We start from the raw sequence: 23,648 nt of genomic DNA, 5'->3' as shown, positions 1-23,648 counted from the left end.
AATGTGGAAAAAAAAAACAGAAAATCACATTGTTTGATTTTTAAAGAATTTATTTCCAAATTACAGTGGAAAATAAGTATTTGGTCACCTACAAACAAGTAAGATTTCTGGCTGTCAAAGAGGTCTAACTTCTTCTAACGAGGTCTAACGAGGCTCCACTCGTTACCTGTATTATAGGGCACCTGTTTTTACTCATTATCGGTATAAAAGACACCTGTCCACAAGCTCAGTCAGTCACACTCCAAACTCCACTATGGCCAAGACCAAAGAGCTGTCGAAGGACACCAGAGACAAAATTGTAGACCTGCACCAGGCTGGGAAGACTGAATCTGCAATAGGTAAAACGCTTGGTGTAAAGAAATCAACTGTGGGAGCAATTATTAGAAAATGGAAGACATACAAGACCACTGATAATATCCCTCGATCTGGGGCTCCATGCAAGATCTCACCCCGTGGCGTCAAAATGATAACAAGAACGGTGAGCAAAAATCCCAGAACCACACGGGGGGACCGAGTGAATGACCTACAGAGAGCTGGGACCACAGTAACAAAGGTTACTATCAGTAACACAATGCGCCGCCAGGGACTCAAATCCTGCACTGCCAGACGTGTCCCCCTGCTGAAGAAAGTACACGTCACTAGAGAGCATTTGGATGATCCAGAAGAGGGCTGGGAGAATGTGTTATGGTCAGATGAAACCAAAATAGAACATTTTGGTAGAAACACAGGTTCTCGTGTTTGGAGGAGAAAGAATACTGAATTGCATCCGAAGAACACCATACCCACTGTGAAGCATGGGGGTGGAAACATCATGCTTTGGGGCTGTTTTTCTGCAAAGGGACCAGGACGACTGATCTGTGTCAGGGAAAGAATGAATGGGGCCATGTATCGAGAGATTTTGATTGAAAATCTCCTTCCATCAGCAAGGGCATTGAAGATGAGACGTGGCTGGGTCTTTCAGCATGACAATGATCCCAAACACACAGCCAGGGCAACAAATGAGTGGCTTTGTAAGAAGCATTTCAAGGTCCTAGAATGGCCTAGCTAGTCTCTAGATCTCAACCCCATAGAAAATCTGTGGAGGGAGTTGAAAGTCCGTGTTGCCCAACGACAGCCCCAAAACCACACTGCTCTAGAGGAGATCTGCATGGAAGAATGGGCCAAAATACCAGCAACAGTGTGTGAAAAGCTCGTGAAGAGTTACAGAAAACGTTTGGCCTCCGTTATTGCCAACAAAGGGTACATAACAAAGTATTGAGATGAACTTTTGGTATTGACCAAATACTTATTTTCCACCATGATTTGCAAATAAATTCTTTAAAAATCAAACAATGTGATTTTCAGTTTTTTTTTTCTTTTTTTTTTTTAGTTGAGGTTTACCCATGTTGACAATTTCAGGGCCTCTAATATTTTCAAGTGGGAGAACTTGCACAATTAGTGGTTGACTAAATACTTATTTGCCCCATTGTACATTACAACTGTGCTGCTCTCATGTCATTTTACTTATGTATTTGTCAGATCATAATGACAGTTGAGCATTTTTTCAGAAAATTGCGAAGTAAGTGGAGATATTGAGTCTCCATTATCCAGCAATTGCAGAATACCCCTCGTCCTTCAGTATCTACTTACGAGTCCCGGCATGTTCACCTGTTTGTTTTTCCTGTCGATTACACTCAGCGTCTCCCCAGAGGACGCGGCGGCGAATTGCTCGACTCGCTTTTGACAGCCTTTGTCAGGAGGATTCATGTGTGTAACACTCATTCGTAAGTTTTTTGGGAAAAACAACCGCCGTGAATAAGGCAATTGTGTTCTTTAAAAAGATTCGCTTTCCCCTTGCAATTGATAGTCAGACGACGGATGTGTTGCTTTTGTTCTTGACCTCAAAAGCGAAGAGCGTTTAAAGTCAAAGTGTCGTTTATCTTTTCTGTTTTGCTTTTTTTTCCCGCCACGCTAACTTGATTCTTTTTAGCATCGTCTCTATCTGGAGGAGAATCTGCGATCAGATTCTCATTGCTACCTGCGGGTCAGCATCATTAACATATTTAAATTGCCCATTGATCCGTTTTAAAAGTCTTTCATGTCGTATTGTCAACGTGATTATGCTGTAAATTTGCAAACAATGTGCAGTTGGCATCCAAAAGTGAACAAGAAGCATCGTCCTTGTAAAGTGGAGAACTAGCTTCAGTTTAGGCATTATGTATGAAGGATAGGAATGTCACGATCAGTTTTCAGGCTCCCTCTAGTGGTACATTAAAGAATCACTGAAATGAATATTTAAACTGCAGTGACTTTAAAGTGCCAGTGACACAAAAAAAACATGTTTATTTCATCATACACGCGGTATTTTATGCTCCTGAATGAAATGGACCACTTGGATGTGTGTGGAAGCGATTGCTATATTTATTTAGTTTTTTGAATCCCACGCCATGAAAATGAGTGACTTCCGGCAACAGTCTCGAGTTGAGAAAGAGGGCGCTGTGATGTGTACGGAGGAAGGAGTCCTCTTCACTATACAGCCGTACTGTTGTATAAGAAGGACTGATTCAGCTGATTTTGCGGATTAATACGTTTATCTTTCGCATCACGCCAGCCAAACGGCTGTCAAAAAATCTCTCTCTACGAGGGAGAGGCGTGTGCGCCTTTTTGGGGTTTCAAAAGGTTCCCATTCACCGGTGGATATTGGCCAAAACAAGCCCTACTACTGTGGGACCATGGGACTTACGAGGAAGAGAGTAAACATCGTGTTTTGTATTATGTCAAATACTGGGATCATTTTAATATGTAGGTGGCTTGCATTTTGTGACATGCTCCTTGTCCCCTCGGACGACAACCGCCGGCTTGTCGCACATCCTCCCCGCCAGGAGAGCACTACTAGTATACCCAGCTTATTTCCCTCTTCAAGTGCCCGCTTTTCTGTCAAATTTTCCGACCGATCAGAAATTGCAACTTTGAGTTAAAAATAGCCGCGAATACAGCGATTACAAAGTAAACACTACAAACTTTCTTCAAATAAAGGACTACTTACGTTTGATCATGGATTGGCATGTAAATGTTCAGCGGTCATTGTCCAGCTGCTTACTCGGTGACCTCTCCTGTCCGTATTAGCAGGGGAACAAGCTGTAAATTGCTCTCCGCAGGGTGGTTTGCTGATCGGCGAAGGCAATTGACAACCTAGTCATCATGTGAAATGATCCGGGATAGTTATATGTGATTTTCCGCTTCGAAGACTTTGAAACATCACTCGGTTCGGGTTAGCGTGTCAGCTAGCTGTCACGCCTCTTGGTTTGTTTACATTCTTCGAAACCGGGGAAGGGAAATGGCATAAGCCCGATTTAGGTGGCATAAAATATCGTTCGGGAGGTGCAACAGTAAAGGTGAAATCGACAGTTTTGACCATTATGGAGTAATTTTGCCATGTCGTCTTGAATAAATGCATTTTTATTATTTCATATTCCATTTAGCACAAAACTGTTATTTGTCATTACCATGCCATTTATTTAGCTATTGGGGAAAAATATTTGGATAAAAAGAATATCATGTAAAAAAAAATATTGGAGTAGAGAAACTGAAACAATGACATTTTGCGGGTCTCTTCGTCATGCTGTTAAAAGTTCGAATTCCTTGTTACCAACTGCGCAAAATGCATCTTCGTTCCAGGTCCGGCAAAAAAATAGCGCCGGAGCCAATCGTTCCCATTATATCCTATTGTTCAATATATACCAGCCGCGGATTGACTGCGGACCATCTCCGACGTGCCGGTGTTGTTGGCTTGTGGGCGCTCCCATCAGGGGTGACATTTCACACGGAGCGGCTATTTTTCGGCACAACACCGGATATTTGGGTGGCAAATTTAGAGCGCTGTGCTTCAAAGTCGTCCTGTTTATGAAAGTCGATTGTCATATGCTGGTGTTGTGCAGTAATGAGCAGACGTGACTTCTGTGGCGTTTGCTAACTTTTTTATTGCGCGCACACACTAGATATCCCATGCCATTGGCTACGTGAGCCCAGAGTGATTATGGGACACGTAGTCCATATACTACATCGATGAATTATAAACTGCCATGACTTAATGGAAGTTAAGAAGGCCAAATCAATCCGTACCACTGACTATAGATAATGCTGCAAATATTGTTAATTCAGTCCGTGACACAGATGGATTCGGACCACAAATAGGATGTCTTGCTCATGTAGTAAACCTAGCTGCTAAGAGAGCTATAGCAATCAACAGTGTGCCCCGCCTCACTTTAAATACAGTAAAGATTGCTCTCTTTTATACTAAATTTCTTCAGATCAGTAAGAAGTAAGCACATAGATATTATGCACTAAAATGCATGTTTAGATGATGGCAATTTAATGTTTGCTCGTTTGCAAAAAAAAAAAAAAAAAGAGAAAAAAAAAAAAAGAAACAAAAATTACAGTTGTTATTTTTTTTCAGAGCATTAAATGTATTGAATCGGATCGAAAATCGTGTCCCCCGTATCGAAAATCATACCGAACCATGACTTAACTCTATCTTTGCATCTCTATGGAACACCATCGCAGAAGCTTTGCAAGTTTTCATTTGCCTAAATGCTTAAGTTATTAACTGCAATTGTATTTTTTTTTCTTGAAAAACACATTTTAATTATTCTGTGTTTCTGTGCGGTATTAATATTGTTGTTTTTACTTAAGAGGCATGGTCTATTGTTTTTAGTTGTGATTTCTTATCGTGTTTAAATGGGTGTACTTGATCTATTAATATATACTGTATTCTAACTGTTACTGTACAGAAAGTAAGCATGTGCCGGTATGAGATTCTGATGGTATGATAACCTTAAGCCAAAATATCACGGTTTCACAGTATTGCAATTACAGCTCTAAAATGTGTTGCTTTGAGATATCTGGCTTTAAAAAAAAAACAAAAAAAAAAAACTTTTTTCCATTGAACACAAGAAAGCCCACCTGTCCCATCAGAACATAGGACATGGTTCCAGTAATCCATGTGCTTTGTTGACAAGTCTTCAGCAAACTGTTTGCAGGCTTTCTTGTGTACGGTCTTCAGAAGATGCTTCCCCCTGCGGTGACAGTCATGCACACCAGTTTGATGTAAAGTGCGGTGTATGGTCTGAGCACTAACAGGCTGCCCCCCCCCCCCCCACACACACCTCTTCAATCTCTACAGCAATGCTGACAGAATTCCTGTAACGAGTCATATGACATTTTGGAGGGAAAATGACAAGCAGTACTCAATTTGGACATTCAGGGATGTACGTAGTTTCTAAGGGGTGTACTCACTTTTGTTGCCAGGGGTTTAGATATTAATGGCTATATTTTGAGTTATTTTGAGGGGGAAATAAATTACCTCTATTACATAAGTTGCACACAGACTACTTTTCATTGTGTCAAAGTGTCATTTTGTCAGTGTTGTCCCGTGAAAAGATATACTTAAATATCTCCAGAAATGCGAGGGGTGTACTCACTTTTGTGATACACTGTATATAGAACTAGATTAGAAATGACAGACGACAGCAGCGTTAGCAAATGTATAAAGAACTAGATGCGAAATAACAGACTTGCCGGCGTTAGTAAAGAGCCGCCATCTTAAAGCAGTAGACTTCTCTTTTGTATCGAACCTAATTAACTTTTTTATTTAAAAAATACTCTTAAATCGGCAAAATCTTGACTTGAATCTATCTTTAAATGATGAAATGATTTTAAAACTTTCGTATGTTGAAAGCTGACAGAAGGGAAGTTTTGGAATAATGGGAGCAAATTTAACAACTTCAATGGTTGATTCACAACATTAAATTAATTTAGTGTAGTTTAAAGCTGCTGATACAGAATGGGGACTTCAGTATTTTATTTACTATTTTGAACTGTTAACTTGATACTGAAATAGTAGTTTGGTTTAGCCTGAGAAGGTTTTTGTACAATTTTGGAACTAATGTAGGAAACATTAAAAGCGCCAGAGGGTGGGGTGAGGGGCATCAATGATTGATTCACAATCGAATCGTAGCCTCTGAATCGTAAGCAAATCGTTAGTGCCCCAAAATTCCCACCTCTGGTTTTAACACCCAATACTTTTACATTTACAGGAGTAAATTTGTGAAGAAGAGGGGCTGTTTTAGTTTCACCAATGAGATTATTATTACTGTTATACCATTCAGAGGTAACATTTTTTTCTCCACTAGAAAGCATTCATGTTCTTTGGACGGGTAATGTTCCATAGTGTTGTTCTAGTCTTAATTCGATGGTTTTTGTGTCATCTCTGTGGCCTAATATGGTGATGTAATAGGTTATAGTACTGTATAATAACAGTCCATATACGGAAGTTGTGCTGAGAAAAAAATATACACTGTATACCATTAGTAAAATAAAATCAGACACTGTAAACAGTTACTCACATGTTACTCATTACTTGAGTATTCTTTTCAACAAATACTATTTTACTTGTACTTGAGAAGGTTTTTGTACAATTTTGGAACTAATGAAGGACACATTAAAAGCGCCGGAGGGTGGGGTGAGGGGCATCAATGATTGATTTATAATCGAATCATAGCCTCTGAATCGTAAGCGAATCATTAGGTGCCCCAAAATTCCCACCTCTAGTTTTAACACACAATACTTTTACATTTACTGGAGTAGATTTGTGAAGAAGAGTGACTGTCTTAGTTTCATGATTATTATTACTGTTACACCATTGAGAGGTAACATTTTTTTCTCCACTAGAAGGCACTCATGTTCTTTGGACGGGTAATGTTCCATAGTGTTGTTCTAGTTAATTCGATGGTTTTTGTGTCATCTTTTTGGCCTAATATGGTGATGTAATAGGTTATAGTACAGTATAATAACGCTCCATATACTGTACATACATAGGTTGTGCTGAGAAAAAAAAATATACCATTAGTAAAAAAAAAAAAAATCAGTCTCTGTAAGCAGTTACTCACATGTTACTCATTAAGTGACTATTCTTTTCAACAAATACTATTTTATTTGTACTTGGGTAAATTTTTGGCTGACTTTTACTTGGGTAAGATTATTTCGAAGTAACGCTACTCTTACGTGACAAAAATTCCTCTGCTCCCGATCCATTGCCATCCCAACTTTGCACACGTGCGTTCAACTGTTTTTTTGTTTTTTTTACCGGGGTAAGATTATTTAGAAGTAACGCTACTCTTACTTGACTAAAATTTCCTCTGCTCTCGATCCACTGTCATCTCAACTTTTTACACGTGCTTTCAACTGTTTTATTTTTTTCCTCCTTATAAACCGTTGACAGTATCGACAACATCGACTCGACGGGACGGCTCTAAAAGAAATTTATGTTGAAAAAAAAATTGGGAGGTTTGAAACACCATTTTGGAAAAATGAAGCTTGTTCTTTGACAAACTCTAATTAGTACTAATTTCCATTACCCCAGCAATTTTCATTTAGTCTTCATCAAACTTACATGGATTTTTCCCAAGTGTTACAGGAACTTTATCAATGATTTTCATCGTAATAATTGCAAACCCGTAACGTGGCATATCAATAACATTCTCGCTGTAATGTCCTGTTGCTACGTGGCAGGGTGATGCTGTTGAAAAACAACACACTGAGGATTATCAACGCTAGCCGAGCTGACGAGGGCGACTATGTGTGCCGGGCGCAGAATCAGCTGGGCTGGGCCGACATGACAGCCACGCTGTGGGTCAAAGGTGAGTAACGCCGTTATCATCCGTCACATTAGAGGCAGTATGTCCCATGGCTAAATGGGAACTGTGGTTTTATATTTTAGTATTTCAATTGCACAATTAATATAGAGGAATATTATAATCCTTTCTAGGTTAGCATTGTTGCCTACATAATACCTTAATTAGCCATTTAAGCCATGTGTTAAGACATTATTTAACAAATAAAGTTGTTATAGTACAAGGTCAATTATTTTTGGTTTGAAAATATTTCAAACGTATTTTGTTTCAAAGTCTGTTTTTATTTTTCAAATTGAATTATTAGTGAGATGATTCTTGAATTTTACAGGAAACATTTAGACTCCGAGCATACATTTTTAATATATCAATTTTTTGGTTGTGAATGTTTTTATAGTTTTGCTGTGTAAAGCAGACATGTCCAAAGTCCGGCCCGGGGGCCAAATGCGGCCCTCGGTCAAATTTCATCTGCCCCCAGCCTCTGTCATAATAATCATTAACATCTGGCCCGCATAGACTTAATATATTATACCGCATAGACTTAATATATTGGTCAGCAGTACTGCTACTAGCATATAAGTAGCTTACACACTAAATGCTGCTCCTCATTTACCCACTAAAAGGAAGTAGCACTCTAAGCTCATTACCCTGTGTGACCCTTTACTCTCAATTTTCTAAAATGACGACAATCAACAAAAACTATTGACTGCAACGGCCGACGCTTCAGGGGTAGGTGGAAATAGGACTATTTCTTCACTAAAATACGCAACAGCTGTGTCTGCTTCATTTGCAAAGAGACAGTGCGCTGTTTTTAAATAGTTCAGTGTTAGGCGATATTACCAAACAAGACACGCTGACATGTACGAAAAGATTACAGGGAAGAAGCGAGAAATTGAAGCAACTTGAAGCTAGTTTAATTTTACAGCAGCATTATTACATTATTACATTACATATAACAGCAGTATTTCGCAAGAGCCCGAGAGTCGAAAGAGAACGCCACAAAGGCTAGTTGTGAGATTGTTGAAATTATTAATTTTAAAAATTAGGGCTGCAGCTATTGATTATTTTAGTAGTGGATTAATCGATGAACGAGTTAGTTCGAATAATCGAGTAATTGGATAAGGAACATGAAAAATTAAAATACCTGAGCTGAGCCTCAAACGGTATAAAAAATAAATAAGGATTGACAAAAGAACAATGGCTAATTTACATAGCAAATGTCTGCTAGCTTAAATGCTATATAACACTAACGCTTTTTTCTTTTTTTTTTTTTTTTTTTATAACAATGCTCTTGACAAATCATTCAGACACATATTCCCACAAAAAAAAAAAAAAAAAAACTGTTAAATATACCAGTAAACTAAATTACGAATGCATTTAAAAAAAAAAAAAAATTCACTCAAACAAAAACTTGGCTTATGTTGATTTTAACATGGAGCAGCTGGTTTCAGCCATGTGAAATGAGGCAGACTAGAGGGCAGTGTATCACTTTAATTAAAAGAATACTCGAAGCAGCAAAATTTTATTGGAATCTTTTTTTCTTTAATCGAATACTGGAGTTAATCGATTCATCGTTTCAGCACTAAAAAAATAATAATAAATCAAATGTGACACACAGAATGGCTTGCTAGCATTTCCTTAAATATATTGTTCTACACAAAGGACGTCAGCCAAGGTCGGCCTTCCACATTTTTACCACACCAAATCTGGCCCCCATTGCAAAAAGTTTGAACACCCCTGGTGTAAAGTGTTACATTCGGTTTAACAGAAATTGTAGTTTTTAATGGGAAAATTCGACCTATTATAAAGGAAGGGTTTTTTTTTTTTATATTTGAGGATTATGTAGTCAGATTATCAGCAAAATCAATTGTAATTATTTATTTATTTATTTATTTATTTTTACCAACAAAAAGGTGCATTTCTTTCTTTTAAAAGAAAAAATGGCAATTTACCATGACAGCAACTCGTCAGACTAGTTTAATTATTTAATTACAATTTTTGGGGTTAACATTTTCAAATTTGTAGTTGAAAATCTTTATCATAAAAAAAGCAGAAAAAAAGATATTTTTTTTTGAACGCAAAAAAACAAAACAAAAAAAATAGGTTAACATTTTAAGCCATTCGTCAAGTGTTAATTTGGAGCCCCTTGAACTCTACCTAGCAACTGCTGCCGAGGAGCTGATAGGCAAAGCTGGACGCTGGGTCTGAGGTGACAGAACAGCAGCTTTGTGCTTGCAGAGGCCATGCATGTGGAGCTGAACCCTAGGCGCGTGGAGGTGACAGTGGGCGAGAGCGTGGTGCTCAGCTGCAAGGCCACGCACGACATCTCGCTAGACGTCACCTTCCAGTGGCTCTTCGACGACAGGCCTATCACCTTTCAGCAGCCGGGAGGCCACTTTGAGTCTATACAGACTGTCCATGCAAAAGTAAGCGCAATATTTTTCTGTATTTTGCACTGTAACGCACTGGCAGTCACTGTCGATGGCAGTTAGTCAGTGAAAGGCACAGGTAACACGAATTATAAATTACACTAATGTGAATAAGTATGTAAAGGTACCATGAAAGTGACTATAAAATGATAGAGCATAGTTTTGGACACAAATCCATCCCAAAAATTGACAGAAAAGGCTGAATGATTAACAACTTTTTGGACTATAAGGCGCACCAGACTATATGCCACCACCCACCAAATTTGACACGAAAAGGGCATTTGTTTATAAGCCGCACTGGACTGTAAGCCGCAGCTGTCCTCACTGTATTATGTGATATTTACATTAGGGCTGTCAAACGATTAAAATTTTTAATTGAGTTAATTACAGCTTAAAAATGAATTAATCGCAATTCAAACCATCTCTAAAATATGCCATATTTTTCTGTTAATTATTGTTGGAATGGTGAAGGACACAAGACGGATATATACATTCAACATACAGTACATAAGTACTGTATTAGTTTATTATAACAGTAATTCAACAAGATGGCATTAAGATTATTAACATTCTGTTAAAGCGATCCATGGATAGAAAGACTTGTAGTTCTTAAAAGATAAATGTTAGTACAAGTTATAGAAATGTTATATTAAAACCCCTCTTAATGTTTTCGTTTTATTAAAATTTGTAAAATTTTCAATCAAAAAATAAACTAATAGCTCGCCATTGTTGCTGTCAATAATTACATCATGCTCACTCATGGTGCTGAAAGACATAAAATCAGTTGGACCCAAGCGCTAGCAGAGGGCGCAAAACACCAAAAAAAACAAGTAACAAGTGGACCTTACACTCTGCTGTCATTTTAATCTGTTTGAGCGAGGCATGTGCGTTAATTGCGTCAAATATTTTAACGTGATTAATTTAAAAAACTAATTACCGCCCGTTAACACGATAATTTTGACAGCCCTAATTTACACCAAAAGATATAAGATAACCAGTAACACTTCATTTGACAGCGGCATCATAATACTGTCATAAAACCAAATGAACCACCATGAAGCTTTGAACCAATTGGCTGCAAAGCTTCATTGCTTCAAAAAGCTTCATTTGGCCACAAATGGTCATCCAACATGCCTCCTAGTATGCATAGCAGTGCTACAGACATAAATGACAATCAAAATTCATGTTCTGCAACAATTACTTCTTCAGTTACTGTTCCAATTGTTTCATTAATTACTAGTTATGGTATTTGGTAACACTTTATTTGACGGTGGCGCCATAAAAATGTCATAAGACAATCATAATTATGACATGACACTATCATGAGCATTAATGAATGCTTAGAACAAATGTCATTTAGTGTTATCTGGCAAATGATCTCATTTTTGAATGGATGTAATAGATTCGAGCCGGAAATAAATGGAGTTAGTGACATAATTTGCCGGATAAAACTTAATGACATTTGTCATAAGCATTAAGTAATGCCCAAGACAGTGTCATGTCATAATGATAATTGTCTCATGACAGTCTTATTGTGCTACTGGAAAATAAAGTGTTACCAAATACTATGACTAGCAATTAATGAAACAACTAGAACAGTAACTGAAGAAATAATTGGCAAAAAACATGAATTTTGATTGTCATTTATGTCTTTAGCGCTGCAATGCATACTATGAGGTATGTTGGACGACACCAGTGTTGACAGCGGGTGGCTGTCAACACTAGTGTCGTCCATTTGTGGCCAAATGAAGCTTTTTGACAATCAACAAATAAGATGCACCGGACTATAGGATGCAGGATTTAAAATGAGGGGAAAAAAATAGCAACCTATAGTCTGAAAATTATGGTAGTCTTTCTATCTCATCTCCCTTGGCTCCGCCCACTATAAAGTCTCCGAAGATGACTTCATAGCCTGATTTTTGCAGTTTGCCAGCATACTAACTTACTATTACTATTTACTTACTATTCTTTTGTTCAGTGGTGGATGATTGTTTTTTTTTTTTTTTTAACTTAAGTACAAGTATCGGAAAGAACAAAAACAAAACTCAAGTTAAAGTACAAAAATACTTGCTTTAAAATGTAATTTACAAGTGAAAAGTAAAAGCATTTTCTGCAGATGCAAAAATGTAATGTACGCTTATACAGTGGTACCTCTTGAACGAATTAAATTCAACCTGGACCTGGTTTGTAAGTCGAAATGGTCATATTTCGAGTTGTACTTTCCCATAAGAGTACATAATAATTTGATTAATTATTTCCACAGCCCAAAAACCTATGCTAAATCCTTAACAAATACTGTTGGTACAATTACAATTAGCAATAACACATCTCAAAAACAATAAAAATGTAAATGGGACAGTAAACATTGATGAACATCTATGAGACACATCCAAAAAATGTAAATAAGCCAGATTACAGCAAAATGCTACATCCACAGGTGACGCAAATGCAAAAAATGAGAGAGAAAAAAAAAAAAGCACAGTACAATAGGTTAATAAGAACTTTAAAGTCAGTGCTTGCAGGACTGGTTTACTTCCAACCATTGCTTGAGCTGAGTTTTGAAGGTAGTCCTATATACAACAAGGTTGTCTCAGAGGGCTTTGCAGAGTCAATATGATACAGTCAGATCCAGTAGATGAATTAGATGAGTTCATGTCCTGGGCATCCCCCATCCTTAGACCCTCCATAGCGGCAAGAAAAAACTCCAAAAACCCAGTGGGAAAAGAGAAACCGTGGGGAGAACCACAGTCTGGAGAGATCCACTCCCAGGACGGAGAGGGTATAGATGCACCAGGACTGATGATGGGTATTAGCCGAAGGAGTTCCAGTTTGTAGAGATGCAATGGGGTGAGAGAACATGAGGGGGTCCATCTAGCCAGATGAGACGGGGGCAGGGGCAACGAGGACGTCCATCCAGCCAGGGGTCAGGATAGTCAGGCGGCTGCGGCTGAATTGCCCCTCCCCCGAGGGAGGGGCAAAGGGGACTCTGGGTGACTAGTTATGAAGAGACTAGTCAACTAGATATTACAATTAGAAAAGAGAAATAAAGTAAAGACAAGTGGTAGGTAGAGTGAAAAACAGGGGATAGGACTCTGTACTTCCCCCAGCATTATAGCTTATAGTGCAGCTTAGACTGAACTGTGAGTCCAGTCTGTTTTAAACTAGCCTGACCATAAGCTTTGTCAAATAGGAACGTTTTTAGTCTAATCTTAAATGTACAGACTGTGTCGGCCTCTTTAGTATAAGCTGGAAGCTGATTCCATAAGACAGGAGCTTGGTAACTAAAGGTTCTAGCTCCTACTGTACTTTTAGAGACCCTGGGAACTACCAGTAGACCTGCATTCCGAGAACAAAGTGTTCTGTTGGGGCGGTATGGAACCAGAGCATCTGTGAGATAAGATGGCCCCAAACCATTAATGGTCTTAAATGTAATAAGGAGGATTTTAAATTTAATTCTAAACTCGACCGGAAGCCAGTAAAGGGCTTGGAGCACAGGGGTGATGTGCTCTCTTCTATTAGTTCTTGTTAAAAGTCTTGCTCCTGCGTTCTGGACTAGCTGAAGACTTTTTTGGGGAACTTTTAGGACAAGCTGTGAGTAAGGAGTTACAGTAATCCAATCTAGATGTAGCGAGCGCATGAATTAATTTTTCTGCATCGTTTTTAGACAAAATATTTCTACTTTTGGCTATGTACCGCAGGTGAAAAAAGGCTGTTCTGCAGGTTTGTTTAATATGAGCTTTAAATGATAGGTCTGGGTCGAATGGAATAGTGACCGAAGGCTGTTATTCTGATTGGGACCTCACAGTCCTCTCTAGAGGAGCCCTGGTCCTGAGACCGCTGTGAGCCCCTTTTTTTTTTTTTTTTTTTTTTTTTTTTGGAAGGAGGTAAGGCGAGTCCATGTAACACTTTGTACATTAGACAAGCCGTTTTGAAATTTTTACAATTCTCAAGGCTCAATAAATAGTAATTTTTAAAATGTTACAAATATGGAATGACATTGGTTTTCTGGCAAAGACCTTTAACGACCTATTCCGGGGGTCGGCAACCCATGTTTTGAGAGCTGCATTTGGCTCTTTAGTGCTGCCCTAGAAACTCCCTGGAGCATTTTCAAAAATGTTTGAAAATGGACAAATATGGTTGAGGGAAATATATTTTTTGTTTTGATATGGATTCTGTAGGAGGACAAAAATGACACAAACATTCTTCACGTTTTCCAATGCTGTGAAAATGTGGAGAATAAATATTAAATTTCAACATTTCTGACAACAAAGATTTGCGTCATAGCCTGCGACACACGTTTCTATCAGCAGGGCGGGATGCTATGGTGTTATATTGCTGCCTCTATTCTGAGAGTGCAATAATGGATTTTGAGAACACCTCCTGCTCTCACTCAATATCTCGACTCCTGGCCGTTTGCCCTCCAATTAGATCACTTGTTACATTCGCCTGGAAAAAGCAAGGGAGACGGACGACTTCAACGGGAGAAGGGTGAATTCATTGAAACAACGTACGACAGTATTTATTATCATAATTATTATCATCACTAAAGTACATGAGACAATAATACATGAGATGTTCCATTTTGTTGTTTATTGAAACATCAAAATAAAAACGACATAAAAAATCGGATTTCTTTATTGCATTTCTATCATTTCATAAAAGTACTGAAACAATTAATTGATATTGGAATGAAGTTCAACTTGAGGTGGCATTATACAACTGAGTAGTCACGTGGTGCGTTGGATGCACTGCAGGGAAAATAAACATTAAATCATGAAGGCTCATTATGTATTTTCAGCCGAATTAGTCATTTTGATGGGAGGCTAATATAGCTAATACAGATAAAGTGGGGCAAATAAGTATTTAGTCAACCACCAATTGTGGAAGTTCTCCTACTTGAAAAGATTAGAGAGGCCTGTAATTGTCAACATGGGTATACTTCAACCATGAGAGACAGAATGTGGAAAAAAATAGAAAATCACATTGTTTGATTTTTAAAGAATTTATTTCCAAATTACAGTGGAAAATAAGTATTTGGTCACCTACAAACAAGCAAGATTTCTAGCTGTCAAAGAGGTCTAACTTCTTCTAACGAGGTCTAACGAGGCTCCACTCGTTACCTGTATTAATGGCACTTGTTTTAACTCATTATTGGTATACAAGACACCTGTCCAAAACCTCAGTCAGTCACATGCCAAACTCCACTATGGCCAAGAACAAAGAGCTGTCGAAGGACACCAGAGACAAAATTGTAGACCTGCACCAGGCTGAGAAGACTGAATCTGCAATAGGTAAAATGCTTGGTGTAAAGAAATCAACTGTGGGAGCAATTCTTAGAAAATGGAAGACATACAAGACCACTGATAATCTCCCTCGATCTGGGGCTCCATGCAAGATCTCACCCCGTGGCGTCAAAATGATAACAAGAACGGTGAGCAAAAATCCCAGAACCACACGGGGGGACTTAGTGAATGACCTACAGAGAGCTGGGACCGCAGTAATAAAGGCTACTATCAGTAACAATGCGCTGCCAGGGACTCAAATCCTGCACTGCCAGATTTGTCCCCCTTCTGAAGCCAGCACACGTCCAGGCCCGTCTGCAGTCCGCTGGAGAGCATTTGGAACATCCAGAAAAGGACTGGGAGAATGTGTTATGGTCAGATGAAACCAATATAGAACTTTTTGGTAGAAACACAGGTTCTCGTGTTTGGAGGAGAAAGAATACTGAATTGCATCTGAAGAACACCATACCCACTGTGAAGCATGGGGGTGGAAACATAATTTTTTTGGTGCTGTTTTTCTGCAAAGGGACCAGGACGACTGATCTGTGTAAAGGAAAGAATGAATGGGGCCATGTATCGAGAGATTTTGAATGAAAATCTCCTTCCATCGGCAAGGGCATTGAAGATGAGACGTGGCTGGGTCTTTCAGCATGACAATGATCCCAAACACACAGCCTGGGCAACAAAGGGGTGGCTTCATAAGAAGCATTTCAAGGTCCAGGAGTGGCCTAGCCAGTCTCCAGATCTCAACCCCATAGAAAATCTGTGGAGGGAGTTGACAGTCCGTGTTGCCCAACGACAGCCCCAAAACATCACTGCTCTAGAGGAGATCTGCATGGAGGAATGGGCCAAAATATCAGCAACAGTGTGTGAAAAGCCTGTGAAGAGTTACAGAAAACATTTGGCCTACGTTTTTGCCAACAAAGGGTACATAACAAAGTATTGAGATGAACTTTTGGTATTGACCAAATACATATTTTCCACCATGACTTGCAAATAAATTCTTTAAAAATCAAACATAGTGATTTTCTGGCAGTGACGTGCGGTCAGGGGAGGCAGGGGAGGCAGAGCCTCACCTGTCATCATGACAAAAAACAATTATAACAACAAATTTATATTCATATTTGTCCACTGATCTTTATGCATGACTAATTTTGAACATTTTTTATAGTCAAAATCGCTGAATTTGCCTATTTCCTGTTCAAATAAAGAAATGAAACGAGAGGTGCGGCAGCAACGAGTAAAGCCTCACCTCTGAATGCGCAATCCATCACAAACTGGGTTGATCCATGCAACTGGAGTGTGCGGGTTGCCGTATATCTGCATGTCGCCATTATAATGTTTTCAGATACGTTTATTTGACCTGATTTTCCACAGTCTGGCTAATGTCTTTAACCCTTAAAGTTTAATGTTTGTTAGTGACGTATTTAGTTTTGCTGATGGGAAATAAAACCGCAGTAAAAAGGCTCAGGTTGCGGCAGATGGTACATTGCCGCACTGAAGGGGGGCGTACGTGAGCTAAGAGGTACTTGGCGCCAGGCGAGTCAAGTGCACTGCTGCGAGCCGTTTTGTATTTTGCTACGTCGAACTCCCAAAATGGAAGAGGATTGTATATCTAAGCTTAAAAGTTTCTCAAAATTGGACTTTCATTCAAAAGGTGACGTGATTAACACTGGTCAGACCAACGCCGGAGCTAAAAGGTTTGCTTCAAACTACGGGACAGAAGATAACTCGCTCTTTTCAAACGGAGAGTGGTGCACCCGAAAAGACTGGCTATGTGGCTGTCCTTCGAAAAATCGCCTTAACTGCTTTCCCTGTCTTTTGTTCTCAACTTGTGCCAATGTCTGGACTAACACGGGATATTGTGACATGAAAAATTTACCACGAAGCCTCAGCAAACATGAGAGATCGACCACTCACATTCAAAGCCAGATAGCTTTAAAAACTTTTGGAAGCTCAAGTATCGATTAGGCTTTGAACGAACAACGGAGGCTCAATGTTAGCATCCACAATGCTAAGGTAAAGGAAAACCGAACGATTTTGAAAGACCTCATTAATGCAACGTGCTTTCTAGCTAAACAGGAGTTAGAATTTCGTGGTAACGATGAGAGAGCAAGCTGTTCTAATGGTGACAATTATGGAGAACATGCTTTTGCTGAGACACATCCACTGTGTTTTCTGGCTTGTCAAGTAGAATACAGAACGATCTAATTGAAGCAATCGTCTCCATTGAGGCGGAGAGACTTTTAAAAGTAAAGGAAAATAAGGAGGACTTTTACAACAAAGTAAGGTTTTTGTGGCGAAGGACAGGCGCATGGACTTCATCTGCAAATAAAGGTAAGACCACAAACAGTTTTCATTTCAATCTTATAAGAAAGAGATTAGACTAAGAAAAATACAATAGAATATTTTAAAACTAAATTTTGGCCTTATATAAAATGTTCTTTGTTCTTCTTTTCATGCTTTTTGTTGAGAAATCTGTTTTAAATCGATTAAAGTATCAGAATTAAAAGTTTTAAAAACTGAATATTTCACTAAATGTCAAAATTGAAATCTGTGGTTTTGTACACTACTTTTTACTCTCATTTATGTTGCATGAATTATAGAATTGAGACGGCCAACACATGGAGGGTGTACAGCAAATGCATATTATTTTCTTACTTTTACGTATCTGTAATATGTACCGTGTGTTTGTGTTGTATGAAGAATGCTGATGAGATATAAAAGAACCAGTAGCCAATTGAATAAGCTACCCTTTTTGGTTTATATTAGGGCTGTCAAACGATTAAAATTTTTCATCGAGTTAATTACAGCTTAAAAATTAATTAATCGAAATTAATCGCAATTCAAACCATCTATAAAATATGCCATATTTTTCTGTAAATTATTGTTGGAATGGAAAGATAAGACACAAGATGGATATATACATTCAACATACGGTACATAAGGACTGTATTTGTTTATTATCACAATAAATCAACAAGATGGCATTAACATTATTAACGTTCTGTTAAAGCGATCCATGGATAGAAAGACTTGTAGTTCTTAAAAGAAAAATGTTAGTACAAGTTATAGAAATGTTATATTAAAACCCCTCTTAATGTTTTTGTTTTAGTAAAATTTTCAATCAAAAAATAAACTAGTAGCCCGCCATTGTTGATGTCAATAATTACTTACACAATGCTCATGGGTGCTGAAGCCTATAAAATCAGTTGCACCCAAGCGCCAGCACAGGGCGGCAAAACTCCATAAAACACAACAAGTGAGCGTTTCACTGTACTGTCATTTAAATCTGTCTGAGCGGGGGCATCTGTGTTAATTGTGTCAAATATTTTAACGTGATTAATTTTTACCGGCCGTTAACGCAATAATTTTGACAGCCCTAGTTTATATATTTGAAAATCTGACACTAAATGAGTCAGTGCCTCACCAACAATGAACCTCACCGCACGTCACTGTTTTCTGGGGATTTTTTTCCACATTCTGTCTCTCATGTTTGAGGTTTGCCTATGTTGACCAATACAGGCCTCTCTAATATTTTCAAGTGGGAGAACTTGCACAATTAGTGGTTGACTAAATACCTATTTGCCCCTCTGTAGAATGACTACATTTGTCATGTTCTCTTGAATCTTGAATGTGAAGACTTGAGACATATTTAATGTAACTTTGTCCAGTCTCAAGCACTAGCCTTGTTTTTATGTCACATATGTCCGTACAATTGTTTTTCACAGTGCCGTCGTGAAAAGTCAGCCCCTCCCCATTGCCTACGGAGACGCGCTCTGCAATTTTAATGGGGATCAATGCTAAGCAGCAGAGCAAAGACCTAGCATGGATTCGCAGCCTGCGGCGTTTCTCGTTTCCCTCAGCTAAAAAAAAAAACAAGAATTTTTTTCTTTTCCAGCCACTTGAGCTATTTGAGCTTCACTTTCAAGCGCTTTCCGGATCCTTCTCACGTCTGAAATTGTATGTCTTTGCAGCAGTCGTCTACAGTGGATTTGATGATTAGGAGCATTTTGCTGAAACATGCCGGCAAGTATGGCTGCAGGGCCCAGACCAGCGCCGACACCATCATCATGGAGGCCGATCTTCTGGTTCGAGGTAAGCTTCTTTTAACAACTTAACAACTTTATTGTTATGACAAAAGATGTATGAGAACACAACCGTAATATTATGATGATATATCTAGCCAAGATAAGTAAACAAGACTTACAAATCAGCACCTGTCATCTTTTTCACAAAAGGAGCCTCGAGTGGACATTTGTGGGGTGTGGGGACGTCACATGAGTGACACGACCAAACACTGCTATGATGCGTGCTAACTGCACATACCAAGTCGGAAACTTTTCATCTCATTCTCATCTCGTCAGAAGAAAACTGGCGTCGGTCTCGTTTTGTTGTCAAGACGCGTTTTTAGTTCGTCATCGTCCTGAAAAAAATTTTTGTTGACATATTTTCCTTATCGTCATCATTGACGAAAACAACAGTGGCAGAGTGCATCCGATCATAACTTATCATCCGAACGCTGATCCGATTGAAGAAATTTTGTCCACGTAAACATACCTAGTGTTTACTTACAGTGTATCATAAAAATGAGTACAACGCATGGGAACTACGTACATCCCTAAATGTCCAAATTGAGTCCTGCTTGTCATTTTCCCTCCAAACTGAAATGTGACTCGTTACAGGAGTGCTGTCAGCATTGCTGCAGAGATTGAAGAGGTAGGGGGAGTCATTCCCACCACCATGCTTGACTGTTGGCATGACACACTTATCTTTGTACTCCTCACCTGGTCGCCGCCACGCATGCTAGGGACCATCGGAACCAAACAAATTAATCTTCGTCTCATCAGACCATAGGACATGGCTCCAGTAATCCATGTTCTTTGTTGACATGTCTTCAGCAAACTGTTTGTGGGCTTTCTTGTGTACAGTCTTCAGAGGAGGCTTCCTCCTGGGGTGACAGCCATGCACACCAATTTGATGTCGAGTAGGGTGTATGGTCTGAGCACTAACAGGCTGACCCCCCACCTCTTCAATCTCTGCAGCAATGCTGACAGCACTCCTGTAACGAGTCAAATGACATTTTGGAGGGAAAATGACAAGCAGTACTCAATTTGGACATTTAGGGATGTACGTAGTTCCCATGCGGTGCACTCACTTTTGTTGCCAGGGGTTTAGATATTAATGGCTATATTTTGAGTTATTTTTGAGTGGAAAATAAATTAACTCTATTATATAAGCTGCACACAGACTACTTTTCATTGTGTCAAAGTGTCATTTTGTCAGTGTTGTCCCATGAAAAGATATGTTTAGTTATCTGCAGAAATGCGAGGGGTGTACTCACTTTTGTGATGCACTGTAAGTTGACATTGTTACTTACTGTATGTGTGATTTTTTTTTTTTTTTGTAAAGTTCATGACAATGAAATATAAGATTATGACGACACCCTATCTCCGGGGTCCTCAATTAGCGGACCGCGGTCCACGACCGGAGCACTGCACACCTCTCTACGGACCCAGACCAAATGGTAATTTTCAGAAAGAAAAAAAAACAAAAACTTTTTTTTTACATATATTATTTGTATGAATCGCCGATCTATCGTTATGCGCTACTATTCTGTCGCTAAATTCAGTTTCATTTTTAGTCAAATATCTTTCATGTTTCCACTTCTGTTGTCATCTCTATGACAATGATACGCTGATTGGCTGAGAGAGCCTGCATACTGCTAGCTAGAGTGGACGGACGGCAGCAGTATGAAACACGAGTCTCACCCGGCACTTTGCAATCTGTTTGTTATATGCCACCAGTGGAAGACCAAATCTAACAAAATGTCATGTTCAAAGTTGACCAAGAGAAGAAAAGTGGACAACGAAAATGGCCGTTTCAATGAGGAATGGACTGAGAAATATGCGTCCATTTTACCAACTGCAAGTACCAAACTTATGTGCTTAATATGCATGAAGACAGTTGCGCTGTAAAAAGTGAAAATATGAAACACCATAATTTTAAAGCGTACTGCTCTTTTGAAGACAAGTTTCCTCCTAAATCAGAATTGAGAAGACAAGAAATTAATAGGTTCAAGCAGTCATATCAAGAGTCAAACAAGGTTATTGTTAAATCTATGACACAATAACAAATTGCAACAGAGGGCTCACTCAGAGTGTCGTGGGTGTTGGCCAAACATAAGAAGCCGTTCTCCGATGGAGAAATAATAAAAGAGTGCATGACTGAAGTGATGGCAACAATGTTCGAAGAAAAAGAAAAGGAGGGAATGACAGCAAAAATCCGACAACTCACCAACTCACTCCCAGATTCATCAAACGCAAGACACACTGAAGACGGCTGACGATGTGAGTAAACAGCTTTGTGACCCCCAAATGCCATCTCTCTCTTTGAAATATGTTTTACAGTTAAAGTTACTGTCAATAATTATTATGTTTGCACCTTAGTGACAGAGCTTGTCTTTTATGTTCTGTACATGTGAACATGTACTGTACGACTTGCATGTTTTCTTGTTTTTGTCCGGCAGTGTTATATGATTACAAATTATACTCTCAATAGTTATTTTTTGCACCATAATGGCAGATCTTGTCAATTATTTAGTGTACATGTGTAAATATTGTACTTGCATGTATTTTTTGTATTTTTATTATAAGTCAAGAAAGTGTTTTTTAAATTTATTTTTACTTAATCAGAATGTGAATTTTATTTTTGTTTGGTCAAAAAAAAAAAAAAACACCTTTACCACTTTAGACGTGCCTTGTACTTGACAGACATTAATAAATGGACCCATGCTTGCATGAAAAAAACAATTGTAGACCATCAAGATTGTATTTGAGGACCCCTCCCCTATCTCCTTCATTCTCACAACGTGCCTCCGTATTTTTTTCCCTTTATTTGCTACTTGTCCACCCCCAAAAAGCTCATTTTAACTTATTTTCATGAGATGTTTTCATCTCCTCTCCAAACTCATATCGTTTATTTTTAATTGATGCGTGCCGATGAATATTGTAGCGCGAGACGCTGGCTGCTTCCATGTGCGCGGATTTGCTGTTAAGCAGAGCTGACAGGACCTGCCAGCCAACGCCAACTAAATTGGGTTTGCTTTTACCGGATGACTGGACCCGAGCTTAATTTCATTTTCCCATATTGTCGACGCCGTATTGGTTGTGGTGTCTTTAAAACTTTTCGGTAAGGAAGGAAATGATCATGTTTCAGTGGAATTGACAGATCGCTGCCAGCTCCTTCCAGTTCAAATGCATTGGATATACACTCACCGGCCACTTTATTAGGTACACCATGCTAGTAACGGGTTGGACCCACTTTTGCCTTCAGAACTGCCTCAATTCTTCATGGCATAGATTCAACAAGGTGCTGGAAGCATTCCTCAGAGAGTTTGGTCCATATTGACATGATGGCATCACACAGTTGGTGCAGATTTGTCGGCTGCGCATCCATGATGCGAATCTCCCGTTCCACCACATCCCAAAGATGCTCTATTGGGTTGATAACTGGTGACTGTGGAGGCCGTTTGAGTGCAGTGAACTCATTGTCATGTTCAAGAAACCAGTCTGAGGTGATTCCAGCTTTATGACATGGCACATTTTCCTGCTGAAAGTAGCCATCAGAAGTTGGGTACATTGTGGTCATAAAAGGCTGGACATGGTCAGCAACAATACTCAAGTAGGCTGTGGCGTTCCAACAATGCTCAATTGGTACCAAGAGGCCCAAAGAGTGCCAAGAAAATATTCCCCACACCATTACACCACCACCACCAGCCTGAACCATTGATACAAGGCAGGATGGATCCATGCTTTCATGTTGTTGACGCCAAATTCTGACCCTACCATCCGAATGTCGCAGCAGAAATTGAGACTCATCAGACCAGGCAACGTTTTCCAATCTTCTATCGTCCCATTTCGATGAGCTTGTGCAAATTGTAGCCTCAGTTTCCTGATCTTAGCTGAAAGGAGTGGCACCCGGCGTGGTCTTCTGCTGCTGTAGCCCATCTGCCTCAAAGTTTGACATACTGTGCGTTCAGAGATGCTCTTCTGCCTAACTTGGTTGTAACGGGTGGTTATTTGAGTCACTGTTGCCTTTCTATCAGCTCGAACCAGTCTGGCCATTCTCCTCTGACCTCTGGCATCGACAAGGCATTGCCGCCCGCAGAACTGTCGCTGACTGGATATTTTTTTCTTTTTCGGACCATTTTCTGTAAAGTCTAGAGATGGTTGTGCGTGAAAATCCCAGTAGATCAGCAGTTTCTGAAA

The 23,648-nt window shown here is 39.2% G+C and overlaps 1 protein-coding gene across 4 annotated transcripts in view; it reads left to right on the top strand.

Annotated features, from left to right (window-relative positions):
• LOC130911131 (contactin-5-like) overlaps positions 1–23,648 on the top strand; it is a 405,498-nt gene that overhangs the window by 329,745 nt on the left and 52,105 nt on the right. For all 4 annotated transcript variants that reach the window (XM_057828867.1, XM_057828868.1, XM_057828870.1 and 1 more), the window contains 3 exons: positions 7,549–7,676; positions 9,906–10,093; positions 19,356–19,476. In XM_057828867.1, the coding sequence (XP_057684850.1) occupies positions 7,549–7,676; positions 9,906–10,093; positions 19,356–19,476 (437 nt within the window). The remainder of the gene's footprint in view (positions 1–7,548; positions 7,677–9,905; positions 10,094–19,355; positions 19,477–23,648) is intronic.

The sequence above is a fragment of the Corythoichthys intestinalis genome, unplaced genomic scaffold (genome assembly GCF_030265065.1).
Source record: "Corythoichthys intestinalis isolate RoL2023-P3 unplaced genomic scaffold, ASM3026506v1 HiC_scaffold_23, whole genome shotgun sequence".
Classification (NCBI taxonomy): Eukaryota; Metazoa; Chordata; class Actinopteri; order Syngnathiformes; family Syngnathidae; genus Corythoichthys; species Corythoichthys intestinalis.
This window is presented reverse-complemented; position numbering and strand designations above follow the sequence as displayed.